At 39.1% G+C, this 15,858-nt stretch overlaps 1 protein-coding gene across 4 annotated transcripts in view; it reads right to left on the bottom strand.

The window, feature by feature from the left end:
- Positions 1 to 768: 768 nt before the first annotated feature.
- The window catches only part of meis2a (Meis homeobox 2a), a 118,775-nt gene continuing 103,685 nt past the window's right edge, over positions 769 to 15,858 (bottom strand). Inside the window, exons 10-12 of one of the 4 annotated variants that reach the window (XM_069916647.1) lie at positions 6,765 to 6,880; positions 4,694 to 4,804; positions 769 to 2,115 (exon numbers count right to left, since the gene is read on the bottom strand). In XM_069916647.1, coding sequence (XP_069772748.1) covers positions 1,829 to 2,115; positions 4,694 to 4,804; positions 6,765 to 6,880 — 514 coding nt within the window. In that variant the 3' untranslated portion in view covers positions 769 to 1,828. Of the gene's footprint in view, positions 2,116 to 4,693; positions 4,805 to 6,715; positions 6,881 to 15,858 lie in introns of those variants that run through there. The other 3 variants (XM_069916644.1, XM_069916645.1, XM_069916646.1) reach the window with 3 other exon arrangements.

Genomic DNA, 15,858 nt, shown 5'->3' with positions numbered 1-15,858 from the left:
GTTTCATTTCACGGCCAAAGAAGTGGAGAAGGAGGGGGTTGTGGTGGTGGGGTGAGAAAGAGGGGGAGGAGAGAGATTAGGTTTGAAATCATCCGAGACTTCACATTCTCACACTGGGAAGTGGACGGGGAGAGTGAGAACTGGGAGAAGGTGTGCGAATGGCCTCTTTGAAATGAGTTTCTATGACTTTAACCAGTGAAAGCAAACTCTGGGATTCGTGACAGATGATATCATCGCGACAGGCAGACTGAAATTTCTGGAAAGTTGGACATGGCATCTGATACCATTGTTATACCCCATACCTGTAACCAAAATATTGATAAATTTACTGGGATTCTTTTTCTCTTGGTGAGTGTTGGTGTACAAAACGCTGTATAACACTTAGAAATTTTGTTGTACAGAAGATACCCTGTTTATATATATATATTATATAAACCCTCTTAAATACTCCACAGATTTCTTTCAAGTGAACCTAAGTTTCCCAGTTGCTGTACCACAGAAAGAAAATAATTTCTTCCTGTTTTTGAACTGAACAGTGACAAATATATCTTTCAAATCTGACCAGCTTCTGGGATCAAACATAAAACTTCACATTAGCTGCCTGTCTTCAGCACCACACAATGTGAACCACACAGGACTGAAGGAACCCAACAATTAAAAAAAAAACAAAAAGAGTCCTGCTGCTGCAGCCACTTCTGGTCGAGTCCATTGGAAAGTCTCAAGAAAGCTGAAGTTATTCCAGGTGTGTTATCAAACAGAAAAAAAATCTAAAAATGAAATATTTATTACGGCATTTGTGACTGAACACCTTTTAAACATACGCCACAGTCCTCATACAAGTATTTATGTAATCTGACAAAGCTCGCAAGGGAAACAGCATTTTCTTCTAGTGACACGTGCTGATAAAAGTAAGGAATTCATTGACATACAATACCAATTCCACAGCAGATTTGATACTAGTAAAACATTCGTTATTTCTCATTGAGGTAAACACATAGATATCTAACATGTAACAATTAATATACTGAACTCTCTGTACCAAGTATGTTACAGTATTTTTGTTGCCATTGCTTGTTCCAAGCAGTTTGAGTTCATTTGAAAAGGTCTTTCTTTTGGTGCAAGACCAGCTAAGGATATTTCATTAAGAAAATTCTACCCAAGAATGTTCTGAATAGTTTGTGTGACCACGTTTTTCTCAACGCTGTGACCCACAGCCATAGGAGGAAGCTGCTAATTCATCTTTAAGGTTCCACCAGCAAAGCTCTTTGAAGAAGGGTCAGTCCAGAACACGATCAGAGACGTCGGCCTTTCGCTCGGACTGAGTAAACCTTATTCGATCAGGTCATTTGAGTGCATTCTTCAAACTTTTCACTTCGTGCCGCATCCAAAAAAAGTCTATGGATCTCCACTTCAGCTTCTTTCCTCTATGGCAGGTTGGCTTGACTTGGGAAATCCGGTCAGAAACATGACTCCATTTGCTGTACGAGGACAACCATTTTGGGAACAACACACATAGTGTGGAAAAAGGATAACTTTTTTTCTAAAAACTATTGGAAGCAACAGAAATAGAGTGATCAACAGAAATGTACAAGTTAACTTAGTTCCTATATTTATGCTACAGTAGTAATAAATCTTTCAGTCTTTTCCAGAGGAACTTAACATTGGAGATAAGTTCTGGTGAAGAAAGCCTTTGGCCTCACATTAGCCTTGGCCTGTCATTGGTCCTCTGTTGACGTTGAGAGAAAACAAAATTACAGTTCATCTGGAATTCCATTAAGTTCAAAAGTTAAAGTCTTACATTTGTGGTTCTCTTTTTCTTTCCCTTATACTATTGGGCGTGGATGTCCATAACCTGTCCGCCCACACTGGGGTCTACAGGATTTAACATGGTGGGGCTCTGTGCTGACATTGGCATTCCAGGGTGAGGCGGGGGTCCTCCATGCATCATCATGGCCGGGTGATGTGGGTGACTTGGGAGATAGGAATGCATTGGGGGTCCATGTCTTAACTGGGCAGGGTGTGGGGTCATCTGGGGAGGAGTGTAACTTGGCTGTGCCATACTCATACCCATAGGACCACCCTGAGATACATAGTCCCCTGGCATGCCTTGTAAACCTGAAAAGACAAAAATAAACAAATGAAACGTTAAAACATTTTTTTTTAAATCAACAAAAGCTTATCCTTATATCTCATGACTAATTATTTTTATGTGGTCAGAACACACACATTGGATTGCAGTAATATTGATGTATTACATATTGATATATTACACAATCGTGTATTTTATAACAATAAATCACACTAGACAAGTCGAAATGATTAATTTAATCGGCATGTGTTCAATCTTACTCATGGGTCAGGGGTTTATGAGAGAAAGAAGGATCAAGTTTCAGGCAGAAAGAATATGGGAACAACAGAAAAAAAAACCAAATTCGAGTAAGAGAAGATGTTAAAAGAAACATGGGAAATAATCAGGAAGGCATCTCTTGCGCTCGGGATCTCTTTTTTAGACACAGTGTATCTAAATTTTTAGAAGCTTTTTCAGAAAAATCTGTCAAATTGTTTCTTGGGGCACTTTTTGAATTTTTTTTGTGTCAAGTTGTACATTTTGATCGGACTTCTACTACAGAACTAGACTCGAAGCAGAGAAGGAAATCGGGAGAAAGGGTCATACCTGTGGCTCTAAGAGCGCGGGATGTGGGCATAGTGAGAAAGATCTGTCAGTAAATGTCAATCAGTTCACAGAGTCCATCCATCTTGCTAGAATTAATTTTAATATAAAACAACTATCAATGTCTAAATCATATCAACTTTACTTCTATTCATCTACTAGAACTTACCAACAGAATTGTGCACATATTTTCTTGGATTAGCTGGTAATCTAAAATCCTGTAAGATTGTCACTGTGCTTAAGTAGTTCTGCCGAGTATTAGTAACCACACTGGTACAACCATACTGAGACAATAATACAGTCTGTACTGTATAATAAGTCCAACTCAGTTCTGTTTATTCCAGCACAGCAGCATGTTCACTGGATGATGATAATTAAGTACCAAATATACCATATTGTCTGGCTGCATAATCAAATAAAGGGAGGATAATATTGTTTATATTAAGCCATTAATGTAATTGGATATGAAGCATAAAATATGTTATGTAATTAAATAGGCCAGAAATTATATGGCTTATATTAAGAATTATCCAAGTGAGAAGACGTTGTCTCAGTGACTGTTTTAGGGAACATTGCTTTTAACATTTCTTTTTGAATTCATGAGAGAAGGAAAGAAGGAAGGAAACTGACTCCATTACTGATGTATTATGGTAACCCCCTTAAACATTTCACATGAAACTACAAGCATTATTTTACATAATCTGAAGCAATCCAATCAGGTGACTGCAGGGAATGTCATTTTTTTTTTGACAGTAGAAGATACAAGAGGATTGAAGGAGATTTAATAATGAAGTAGTCTGCAGCTCTTTTTAAATGTAAGCATTCGGCTCTATGTTCGCAAAGAGTTTCAGTATTAAATAAAACCTCATGGTCTGATGCTTCAACAATGTGATGTATTGGTGTTTGCTGTATCTGAATTCCTCAAACATCACATGCATTGGACACACTCCAGCTGATGGATTATTTAGACAGTAGCCAATCAGCTCTGCAGGCAATTCCATTGCTCCACTTTCAGTCATCTCTTGATATCTGCCACTGCTTCTTTTTACATTTCTTGTCTCTTTATTTATATGGCTCACACGGGGGCTGATGGATATGCCTACACGTGGGGGGAAAGCCCCCAAAGAGGAATATGTTGTATTATCAATGCCATATATCCAGAATGCAGATTGCAAACTGCAACATTTCATCTTTGCATTAGATAATACATACATCAATCATTTCCTGACAGATGTATGTCACTCAAAGGACAGTCTCACTTCTTGCATTTATTGTTTCATGAAGCTTGGTTAATTTCTCTCAAGTCAATCAGGTGCCCAAGGATGTTTCTATACCCTTAAATTTCCTGATTGTTCAGTCATTACTTGAGTCTGGGCCTCATAATTAAACTGAATGACTTCAGACCTAATTTGCATTGTATACTGTAAATCAGTTAACTGATCTTTTGCAGTTTGTGGAATGGTGTCAAATGTCATGAGATAAATAATTACAACTGGCCCTTTGTTGGAACAGCATGCAAATACGGGCAAGGCAAAAAAAAATTGGAGGAATGGGTGGGTGTGAATTTTTTTTTAAAATGCACTACAGTAATAGACAGAATAAACAGCCCGGTTGTACTTACTTCCCCCGTGCTTTGCGATTGGTTAACTAGATGAAGGTTACATGTAGTGCCATTGCCCATCCATGCCCATATTCATGCCCATTCCACTCATAGGTCCTAGAAGGGAGATAAAATCCAAGAAGATGCCAGAAAATCAGCAAGGTCGACTAGTAGATAGTGAAAAAAGACCCCTTTTAATTTTTTTTTTGTGTATTTTAGGATTCGTGGGGTGGACAAATTCCTCACAAATCTCTTGTCTGCAAGATTTGTTTCCCTTTGGGTGCAAAGAAGACAGGCAAGGCAGGCAGCAGGCAAGGAGGAAAACCCTGTGATGGTAGAGCATGACAGGTGACGTGGATGGGAGGGAGAGAGGAGGTGATAATGATATATTTAGGAATGTGGGCCAATGGCATTTGGCTTACCAGCAGGTCGAATACCCATATGTTGCTGGCCATCCAATACAAAGCTTCCCATTGGTTGGCCCTCAGGACTGTATGCTGCTCCTTGGCTTACTGAAGGATCAAGAAGAAAACCTGATTGTAGTCAAACGTAGACACAGAGGAGAAAGAAAAGACATACCAAACAATCAGCAGTTACTCCTGAAACAGCAAACACAGTATGTTGTTGAACAAAAGAGGCTTACATGGAATTAAAGAAATACATTGAGCCATCATCCATCAATCCCACAACCCACCACCTCTCCAGATCTGAATATTCCCAGCATCTGGAAATATTTATTTCATTTATATGAACACTTTCATTTATATGAAAGTTGCATTTATATTGCAAAAGCATAACCAATGGAGTATTCCAAATGGCAGCTCCTCTCACCAGGGTCTAAAAGATCTGGAAATTTACTTTGTCCAAGAATGAGGTAATGGGGTATTCCCTCTGCTTATGCAGTCATTGTCTCTAAAATTAAAGATGACTTTGTCAGATTTTGTGGCCTGATTGTCCCTCGATAATTAACTGTGACTATTGTCTACACTTTTTTTTAATTGCACTCTAAGTATGAAGCCATCCAGCCTAACATTTAATGGATTTATTCAATCAACACTATCAAATAACATAAAACTAAGAATTGTGTTATGAACAGTACACAAAATTTAATATAATTAAAAATTAACTACACAGGCAGTTTCTTAAGTCCTTATTAAATGCATGCTGTTGTATGGATCTTTCATATGGAACAGTTACATCCCAAGACTGCTAGGGTCATGGAATTTCACAGCTAAAAAGAAGGCCATTTTGGCCATTACACTTGTGGCACTGTTTTTTCTTCTTTCAAAGCTGTGCCTTGCAGTGAGTTCAGTCACCTTAGCCAAGGAAGGTACATTGAAAGTACTCTTCCTGAGTTTGGGAAAATGGGATAAATTGGGGAAAAAAAATAATCAGCCAAGCCAACCAGTCCTAGCTTCTTTACAATGAGTGTTGATTTTGGGACATGAAAGCATTGGGGTTGGCTGCAATACCTCTCATGCATGAAGTAACCCATTTGGGCCAATGTACTCACTATGTACCTGTGGATCCAAATCCCAGTTAGTCAGTACCTTCTGCACAGTGAGAGTGGAACAGCATCTCACGCTATCGAGTTTTTATATTGAGTTCTATCAAGCAGTATTGTTAACCCTTAACAACCCGACAAATGAGAACACCCTTCTCTCTGGCTGTCATAGAACCTCAGACCTATCCTATTCTGCTCACACATTGTGGAACACTGAGAAGTCCCTTTGACAAGTCGTACAATTCACAGAAATAAAAAGCACTTTTCACATTGAAGTAAAGCAGCGGGTGCAAATCAACATCAAATCAAAGCAGTGTGAGTGACAATAAAAGACTTCAATAAAGGTTCTGGCAAACCATTGCAAAACACACGACTCCACGGTCAGCACAGGATGCTTGCAGATTTAAATCTGTGTATAAGCCAAATTAAAATGAAAATGAGGAGAGTGAAATTAAACATCATTATTATAAGGATTAACAATTTTTAAAAAATTAAACTGCCTAATTAGCGACAATATTTTATTCACCTCGTCAGATGTGGCAAATGAGCAATGGGGCATATGAAAGGCATCACTACCTAATACTCAAGCCTACATTTTACTTTAGAATTACTAAATGGAGTGATGCTCTTTGGTTGACTTTAACAGGAATCATTTTAAGGGATTCGTAGCTATCGTTAACAGTAAAATAGAACTGCAACAATGGCTAATATCAGTGAATAAACCCAGGAGTTGTGAACAGTAAGGCAAGGCATCAGTAGCTGAAAGACAACTAGTGATTTTGCAACAACAGCTCCCACTCAACAAGCTATTTGTGGTGCAAAGATATTTGCCCAATTACCATCATTATGAAATAAAAGCAGTTCTGGGAAAGAGAGGGCGTGAATTCCAGTTGGTATCAGTTAGTGAGGTATTTCCCTGCACCAGGATTCTGGATTGTTAGCTCTCCCAGAATGCCTGGCTGCCAGGTTTATTTACCAGGTGGAGGAACTCCTGGTGGAAGATTTGTGCCTGTGAGACTTGAATACAGTTACTACTTGAGACTTGCCTGCTCGATTTGACTGGTCGATCATAGGTTGTACTATTCTTCTCCTGGCATTAATGAACCTAAGACAAACAGGAAAAGGGTACATTTTACTCCTCAATTTTAAAACACAGACGCTTTTTCTTCATTTTAATTTGCTGAAAGAAAGAAAATCAGCTGCCCACTATGTTATTGATTTATTTACTGTCCTCTTCTGGTCAACCATTTTAATATATTAAGTTCTTGAGATGGAATGACTGTCTGGGCAAGAAGCACAAACATGGTAAAAGTTCATTGCTTCAGCTGGGTTGCTTTCCTTCTGAAAGGGGTTGTAACACCCCCCCCTTCCAGCTGTCCATAAATGAAGACCAGGCTTTGCCACTCTCTGCTTTCACAAGGTATTGTTATGTCAGCAAGCCCATCAATTAGGCTGTCTGAAGTTTTATCACCACAGCAGCAAATAAGTGCTGGTACAGAAAGGCTCCTGCTCCTTCGCAGCTCCTGCAGTTTTAGACTGTAAAGTCAAGGGGTCATTTAGAGGTTAGCAACTGGCAACAGTGACCTTTTCAACTGAGTTTTCCACACCCAGGGCACAAAAAAAAGGCAAATGCCCAACAGGAATGACACGTGTGAAGATCGACAGACAACTTCTTTCCACAGGTCAAAACATACACTTTTGATTTTGTGATGAAAGATATATCTGCACTTGTACATTTTGACATTCTGGGAAATTAAGAGGAGGATAAAGATTTGAAATAATGATGGGGCACTAATCCAGCCATTCAGGGTTTTAAAAATTAATACTTTTCTGAAGAACGTAGAGTTGCGGGTACTTAGAAAAAAAATGGTCAGGCAATCACTGCGCATCCACTGCACCACCTCAGTCCCGCAGTTGTGGAAAAATTGCAACAACCTTCATTTTGTTTCTGATTTGACAAATTATAAAGCAGTTTGACGGTCTGTCAATGTTACTAGAAAATTGCCATTTTCCTGTTCTTCCTAATAAGCCCAATAAAAATTGTTTCATAAAAGCTATTTGAAATTAATGATCACAGTATCTGGCTTTAATTTAGCAGTTCTAAAACCCACCCTTCCCTCTTTAAAAAAAAAGCCCTCGTATTTCTTACTATCTAAAATGTTAGCAATCTCTATGCAGGGGCCAAGTGTTTGCATTTGACGTGGAGCCAAGCTACTCCACTGTCTTTTATGTCCAAAGTAGTGCAAGAAATACAACTCATGCGAATGGCATGTAACAAATGTCTCATGGCTGTGAAACTGGGGGATGGGGGAAAAAAGAATGAACCAGGAGCCCAGAAAAACATACAATTCCATGACAGATTTCGGATGCAAAATAGTTGCAGCCAACTAGCTTCTTATTCTAAAGAAAGCAATCTTATATCAAAATGGACCTTCTAATTGAATTGTAATAATCTTACCAATGTTTTGGCAAGCGCATTATAACTATATAGAGATTGCCGAAAAGAAGAACCCACTAAAGATTTGCATTTTATCTTGTTGTCAAAAAATGTCACCCCACAACAAGTACTTGTCTTGCCTAAGCTCTAGTTGAAAGGCTGCTTCAGGCATTCAAACTAGCTAAGCAAATGAAGAAAGAGATGTTCTTCAGGGAAATGGCAAGGATCTTTTAACAAGCATTGGAGATATCATTAAATCAAATCATCAGTAAACAAACATCTGTTCCACCATCAGAATGCACAAAGTGACCCTGTGCAAAATGAGAGCAATTCAGTTATTCAGTGACAAGATCCCAAATGGAATTAATTTACCCCATGCTCACACTTGCCATTGAACCAATTAACAAAGTAATATTAAGTTTGTGTACAACCTGCAGATATTTTCCTTTACTTCAATCAATGAACATTGAAGGCATATCTAAATTAAAAGACACCCACTACAGATTTCCAGTACAGATTCTATGGGAAGTTTTACAATTAGAATATTGAATTAAAATTTTTAGATTAGGCATCTGTTTTTCCCCCTTCTGGCTGGAATTGAATCAGTGACTACTGCTGGATTTCCAACCATACGTTCTAAGTCAGAATGCTTGCTGCCTCTAAGTGTGGTTGAAGTTGAGGTCGTGGTTCATTCTCACTGAGGCCAGTAGATGGAGTGTTTTGCAAAAGCAGGGTGTTTACAACCATATGGGTAGAGAGAGGTGCTGGAGAACAGGACCACTCCACTAAATTTTGACCAGTCACAGAGTAGCACTGATGTCCACAGTTGAGCCTGCAACTCATTCTCCAGAGCTTTTGACCATCAGAGAAGCTGCAGTTACAAAAACTGCACATTGTGACAGACTAAAATATGGAAGACAGCAGGTGACCAACTTTCAAAGCCATGTGCAAGATCAATTGTGAGCTTTGGAACTGAGTTTGGGCAGGTGCTCCAGTGTCCTCTGGGTGGGAGTTGGGAGTGGATGTTGTCAGGAAGAGAACTGAGCTGGGTTATGGCTGTCCGTCCAGCTCTCCACAAAATGGCTGTGATATTGGCATTGGTGCAAATTCAGTGGCGACTTTCAAAGGAGGTACATATTTTTTTAACAAAGAAAGAACTGCAGGAACACGGAAAGACAAGGAGATTGAAGCTAATAGTATCAGTCTATCATTGTACGGCCACACCCAAGATGCTCTGACTGGCCTCCTGGACTGGATGTTACACTAACTTCTAAAAGAAATAAAATCCGCAATCACTCTTGATAGTAAATGACAGCAGTTTTCTCTTTTTTTTCCTGTGCAACTCCTTTCCCCTCCTCATTTATCCCTCTGTAATTAAATCTGAGCCATGTGCCTGAGAGAAGGGAGACAACCTTTTCCTGGTGATGTTAATTCCGAGTGTAGATCGGAGAAAAACAGGGCCATTGACCCTATCCCATTAATATTCAGTGACACCAAACTGCACCGGTGCAACATTAATGCAGCCCTTTGATTTATTCAACACTTACTGTATCATTATAAGTAAAACCACCTGTCCACACGATACAAACCTGTTATCAAAGGACACTCTCCTTCCACAATGAGCCCAAGCAGACAATATCAGGTATGTAATTGCACTCTGGTCTAATATTCAAGTAACAGTTATTAACTATATCCGCTATGACTTAAGAATGGTGATCTCTCCCTCCTCCTTTTTCTTGATGGTTGCCATGATTGAACACACTATTTTCCTTTATAGGTGAGACAAAACCCACCCAATTCCACTCTAAACTATTTGTAACCTATATATGGGTTCCGTGACTTCTGTGTCCCAAGTACATAGATTCCTATTGTCCCCAGGTGACATCATCTGAAAACACATTGCCGGTTTCCTTTCATTCACTGAGGACAACCTTGGCACGCCCCCTCTTGCCTCTGAGTTTTCAGAGTGGCTGTCCAATATCCAGAAATGCTTGGGGAGAAATCTCCTCCTCCTTGTTTTTAGGTATTATAAAAGCTGTCTTTAATTCCTGCCAGAAAATCTGTACCTGCGGCACTACCTCCATCAATTTCTTTAGCAATTGTGTGCATCCGTGGTGTCGTTTTTGACCCCAAGATGAGTTTCAAGTTGTATCTTTGCCATCACCAACACTGCCTGATTCTACCTTCTTAACATTGATTCCATCCCTGCCTCAGCTCAGCTGCTTCATCCCTTTGTGATCAGAATACTTGTCACATATTCCTTGTTCAAGCCTCCCAGAATTAGCTCATCCAAAGTTTTGTTCCCCACCTTCCCCACACAAGCCCTACTTGCTCAAGGTCTCTGTTCATGCTTGGGCTCCTGGCTGCGAAATGGCGTGATAAATATTCTCATCCTTATGCTCAAAATCTTCCATGCCTTTGATCTGTAATCATGACTTGATGAAGAGTTCTAGCCCAGTTCCTCCAGAAGATTGAGTTTAGCCTCAGATTCAAATCATCTGCAATCTCCTGTGTATCTCCAGGTCTGTGATCTCCTCCAGTCCTGTAATCCTATCTGCACTCCCCCAATTTTAGCCTCTCGCTCATTCCCAAATGTAATAGCTCCATCAATGTTAGCCATGCCTTTAGCTGCCAATGCCCTAAGAATTTGAATCCCTTCTCTAAATCTTTCTATCTTTAAATACTCTCCTTGAAATGTACCTGTTTGAACAAATTTGTGATCACCTGCCCTAGTATCTCCCTAAGTTGTTTGTGGCAAAATTTGTTTGATAGCACTCCTGTGAAGTGAATTGGAAATATTGTCATATGAAATGTGTCATGTAAATACAAGTTATAGCATTGGTTGATGAAGCTCATGTCTGACTTTCTGATTTGAAACTATAGGAAAAGTAAAGCACATTCTCAAGTGACAATCTGAAATCTCGACCTTAGCTGTAACATCCAATAGATCTCTTATATCCGAAGAACTTCATTTTTTAAATTATACTTTATGCTGTAAATATGAGAATCCATGGTTCACTTCCTTAGCAGGAAGAAGAGGTGACTCCTATATTCAAAGGGTTGCAGATATCCCATCAATTATAACTTCAGACTTTTTGGTGTCCATGCTTGCTTACTTTGGGCAATGTAACCTTTTCCATAATATACTCAATGGCAAGCTAATGTGTTGTCTTCCTTTGGGAGTTAATTCATAGCTTTGTAGCTACACTCCCTTTTATCAATCAGAATATGGTCAATTGAGATTATCAGACCAGGCAGATAAGACTGTTTTCTCTCCTCCCAAGAGCCATTAATGGTGTGTGCACATGACGCACACACAAAAAAACTCCAGATGAGGAGAGATTCATGCGCTCCTATGTCACATCACGGAGTAATGCACCCTCCTCTTACCCTTCCCCCCCTTCATTTCTCCCTGGCGTACTCCAAGTAATGGGCTGGACTAAATTACTAGGTTTTCCTTTTTACCCCCAACCATTTTTATTATTTACATCTGGTAGTCTCCTTATTATAAAGTCTCTCTTGCTCCCCTCATACACAATTGCACACAGAGCTGCAAACCATTATAGTCCTTCTCAGCATGGGAACTTCATACTGTCTTCAAACAAATAATTACAGGCAAGGTTAAGGGGTCACACAGAGGTCATATCTTTGGATACTCATCAGAATGTTTACATTAGTACCAACAGAGCTTCAATTAACATGCAGGGATTTTAAAAATGTTTCTACAGTCTTACAAATGCAAAATGAGCAATTTAAACGACTAGACAAAATTTATACCAACTTTCAAATAGATAGTCCTGAAAAGTTTCCATACTCTCATGTTTAATATACTCACCAAAATAATCTTGACACCACAAGTAGTTCCTCTGCCATTCCCATTAAAAAGAACACACAAATCTGCATGGTGCCTCTGTTTGTAGAGTTAACATTTCCTTGCATCTGTGCCCAACTTTTATTGAATTTAAATCTCTTTTGCTGATACCACCCTGTTATCTGCTTCGCTGACTCAACACCACACCTGGCAGCTTGCTCTTATTTTTAGCAATCTTGCCATGAGAAAACTTTACACCAAGCCTTATTTAACTGGATCAGGGCCCGAATTAGACAGTCACTTCTCCTTGAACAAACCTTCTTCCAAAACCAGTTGTTTAACCGGTTTGTAAAATTGTGTAGCTGGTAACTGGAATCCAGCCTACACTACTATGCTTATTAGCTTCCGTCACAGAATGAAAAGCTTACACTCTTGATGTTTTGAACAGTACAATTTATAAGTGTGGCATGCAAAATTTATATTGGTTTACCAAAGCAGGATAGAATGTGATCTGATTTCTTGCTACACTGAAATTGAAGTGTTTGAAGTTCAAGAAAGGTTCTGGAATTATTGATGTTTAGAGCATTTTCTACTGTATAGACTTAAATGCAATTTAAGCAAAAATACTATGCAAATATTATTTATGCTTCAAAATGCTTACGGATTTATCCAGCTACTAGAGATATCAATGCCTTCTTGCTCATTCTTGGAAAATTAAGAATGCAAAGACTTAAAAGAACTGAGCAGAGAGGGCAACCTTCCTAATGTCTATCCTCATTGAGGGTGAGTGGTCCAAATTTTCTGGATATGTTAGTCCAAGTCATTCGATAACTCCAATAGCCTGTCATCATAAACTCTCTTTGTAGTTTGGACTGAACTTTAGCAAGACAGCCTAAAGTGGTTGGTTCTCCTCATGTTAAAGAAGCATCAATTTGGGGTGAACTGGTCAATTTTTGTCAAACTACCAAGAGAATTTTGGGTTACGGCAGACTTGAGGGTTAAAGGAGTCAAGCAGAAAAATGGGACCATATCACTCATGATCTCACCAAACAGCACAGCACAGCACCCTAGAGAGCTTGACTGACCTATTCCTGATCCTACCTCAAGTTCCTCTGTATGCCTGTTGACAGTATGTCACATGTTTATTGACATCTCGAAATCAATCCAATGGGAAAACTGCAAGGATTGCTTCTCCCCGAAAGCATTATTTTGCCCTGCATCATTAACTTCTTTCTCCCATGTCCAAGAACCTTCATGTGACCTCAGGTAATCTACTGCAACCAGTGCTCCAGTTACGGCCTTCTCTACATCGGAGGGACTGGACGCAGACTAGGAGATCGTTAACAAGTCCTCCCAGTGGCCAACCACTGTAATTCCACACCCAATTCCTACACCAATATGTCGGTCCATAGCCCCGAGCATTATTTTTTAAATTTTAATCAGTTACAACATATGGCTAATTTGAAAAAGATTACAAAAGTAAATATTATATTATACTATAAATGCTATCCCCTTCCCTTCTGAAGTTATCTGGTAAGTACATGTAATTTCACTACCATAAAAAGATACCACAAACCCACAAAGCAAAATCCACATGATCTTAAAAATTACAAAAATAGTTAATAGCTTAGTAAATTTAAATCCATTACAGTAGAAGAAATTTTGATTTTTTTTTTCCAAAATTAGACATGACATCATATCAGATAGCCACTGAGTATAAGAAGGAGTGACAGCATCTTTCCATCTCATCAGTATTGAACGTCTAGTAATAAGGGAGGCAAAAGAGACTACATGGGATTGAGACATAGTTGAATTCAAATCAGTTGTCTTAGTTGATCCAAAAAGGACAATTATAGGATTAGGTATCGGATTCACGTTGAAAACTAAAGATAAGCTACGAAAGATATCCTCCCAAAAGTGCCTTCTTCTGTCTTAAACCTGTCACATTTCAAGGAAATGTTAGAGTAAAATTTAGCCAATTGAACTTCAAAAAAGTAAGATCGATGTACTACCTTAAATTGTAAAAGCGAATGTCGAACGCATAAAGATGAATTTACCTATTTTAAGACAGAATCCCATGTAGTACCTGAAAACGAAAGTTGAAGATTTTGCTCCCATAATTTTTTAACCTTATCAAGGGAATTGTCCCTAGACTTTAATAAATCATATATAGCTGATATTAGTTTCTTTTGATTCAGTTTAAAATTATAGATCTTCCCTACTGTATTTATAACAAGGTCCTGAGGAAGTCCATGCACTGTCAAACCGAGGCTACGCACAAATTGGAGGAATAACACCTAATAGTCTATCAAGGCACTCTCTAACCAGCTGATACTGACATTGAATTCTCCGGTTTCTGTTAGGTCCCTTACCTCTTTTTCCCTATCCCTCTGTCTCCTTTTGTCCCCATTCTTTCCCTCTCCATTCAGAGAGCTACCCTCTCCCCCTATCACTTCTCAGCTATTTTTTATCTTCTGCCCTCCCACCCATATCCACCTTTGACCTCTTGTCTGTGCACTTGTGCTCCTCCCCTATCACTTCCTCCCTCCTCTCCTTTCCTCTCTCCCCGCTTTTTATTAAGGCACCTGCCTGCTTTTTGTTCATACTGTCACAAAAGGCTCAGGCCTGAAACATTGGTTATCCTTTGCTTCCTACAGGTGTTGTGTGACCTGCTCAGTTTCTCCAGCACCCTGATGTAATTGCCTTCTGTCATTTTGATGAGGTAGTGCAAGTCATGTAAGGAAACCTAAAGAGATTCAAGTTCTCTTTGTTTCTTGAGAGAAAAAGAGATTTGAGTATGAGCAATAATGTCTTACTCCTCTTATATAAGGTCTGGGAGAGAGCATACCTGAGGTATTCAGTACAGTTTTGTTCCTACTATAGCGGGTATGCAGCAAAGAATTACTAGACTGCTTCCTGGAATGGCAGGTCTGCCACAAGAGACAGCCGGATTGACTTCTATTCTTTAAAGATTCGAAGAATGAAACATGACTTCGTTAAAATGTACGTATGATTCCAGAACTAGGGATTATCGCTCAAACTAATCAACAGGCTATTAAGGTCTGAAATGAGATTAAATTTCTTCACTCAGGAGGCAGTGAATCTTTGGAATTGTTTACACAAGAGTGCTGATGGGTGGCTCAGTCATTGATTGCATTCAAGCTGAGATCAACTAATTTCTGGATACTAAAAGAATCAAGAGATATGGATGTAGGACAGAAAATGGTGTTTGAGGCACCAGATGCTGAAGGGGGCACTTCAGATTTATTTCTTGCCATTTTTATGTTAACAAATACAGAAAATGATCTGCATTTTCCTCTTGAATTTATATTCCTACTTAATAAACTGTAACAAAAATAATCAAATAATCTATCCACTTTAGCCTCATCTCGAGATGATGTGGTAACTGAAGAAAATGTGACCTTCCGTGCTGGACTTGGCTAGCTTTGCCAAGTCCATCATGGGCACTAACCTCCTGTCCACTGCAGACACTTCGTCGAGATGTTACCTCAAGAGGGAAGCCAACATCATAAAGGAGGTCACAATCTCTTCTCACTGCTCTATTCAGGAAGAAGGTACAGAAGTCTGAAATTGCTTAAGGTATTTGTCTCTGGAGATGTTGCTAGCATTGTATTAAGCTATGTCTAAGGGTTCGAGGCCACATAAAATGACAAAATAAGCAACAATTTCCCTGCTCTTCTACACTCAAGAACAGTTTATTTCCAAAAACTCACAGGCTCTTGAATCTCCTCTTACTACCCTAACCATAAACTACTCCAGGATTACCAAAGTATCTGTCTGCACTACTGAAACATCACTTTTTTTCTTCTGGTAA

The sequence above is a fragment of the Narcine bancroftii genome, chromosome 2 (genome assembly GCF_036971445.1).
Source record: "Narcine bancroftii isolate sNarBan1 chromosome 2, sNarBan1.hap1, whole genome shotgun sequence".
Lineage (NCBI taxonomy): Eukaryota > Metazoa > Chordata > Chondrichthyes > Torpediniformes > Narcinidae > Narcine > Narcine bancroftii.
This window is presented reverse-complemented; position numbering and strand designations above follow the sequence as displayed.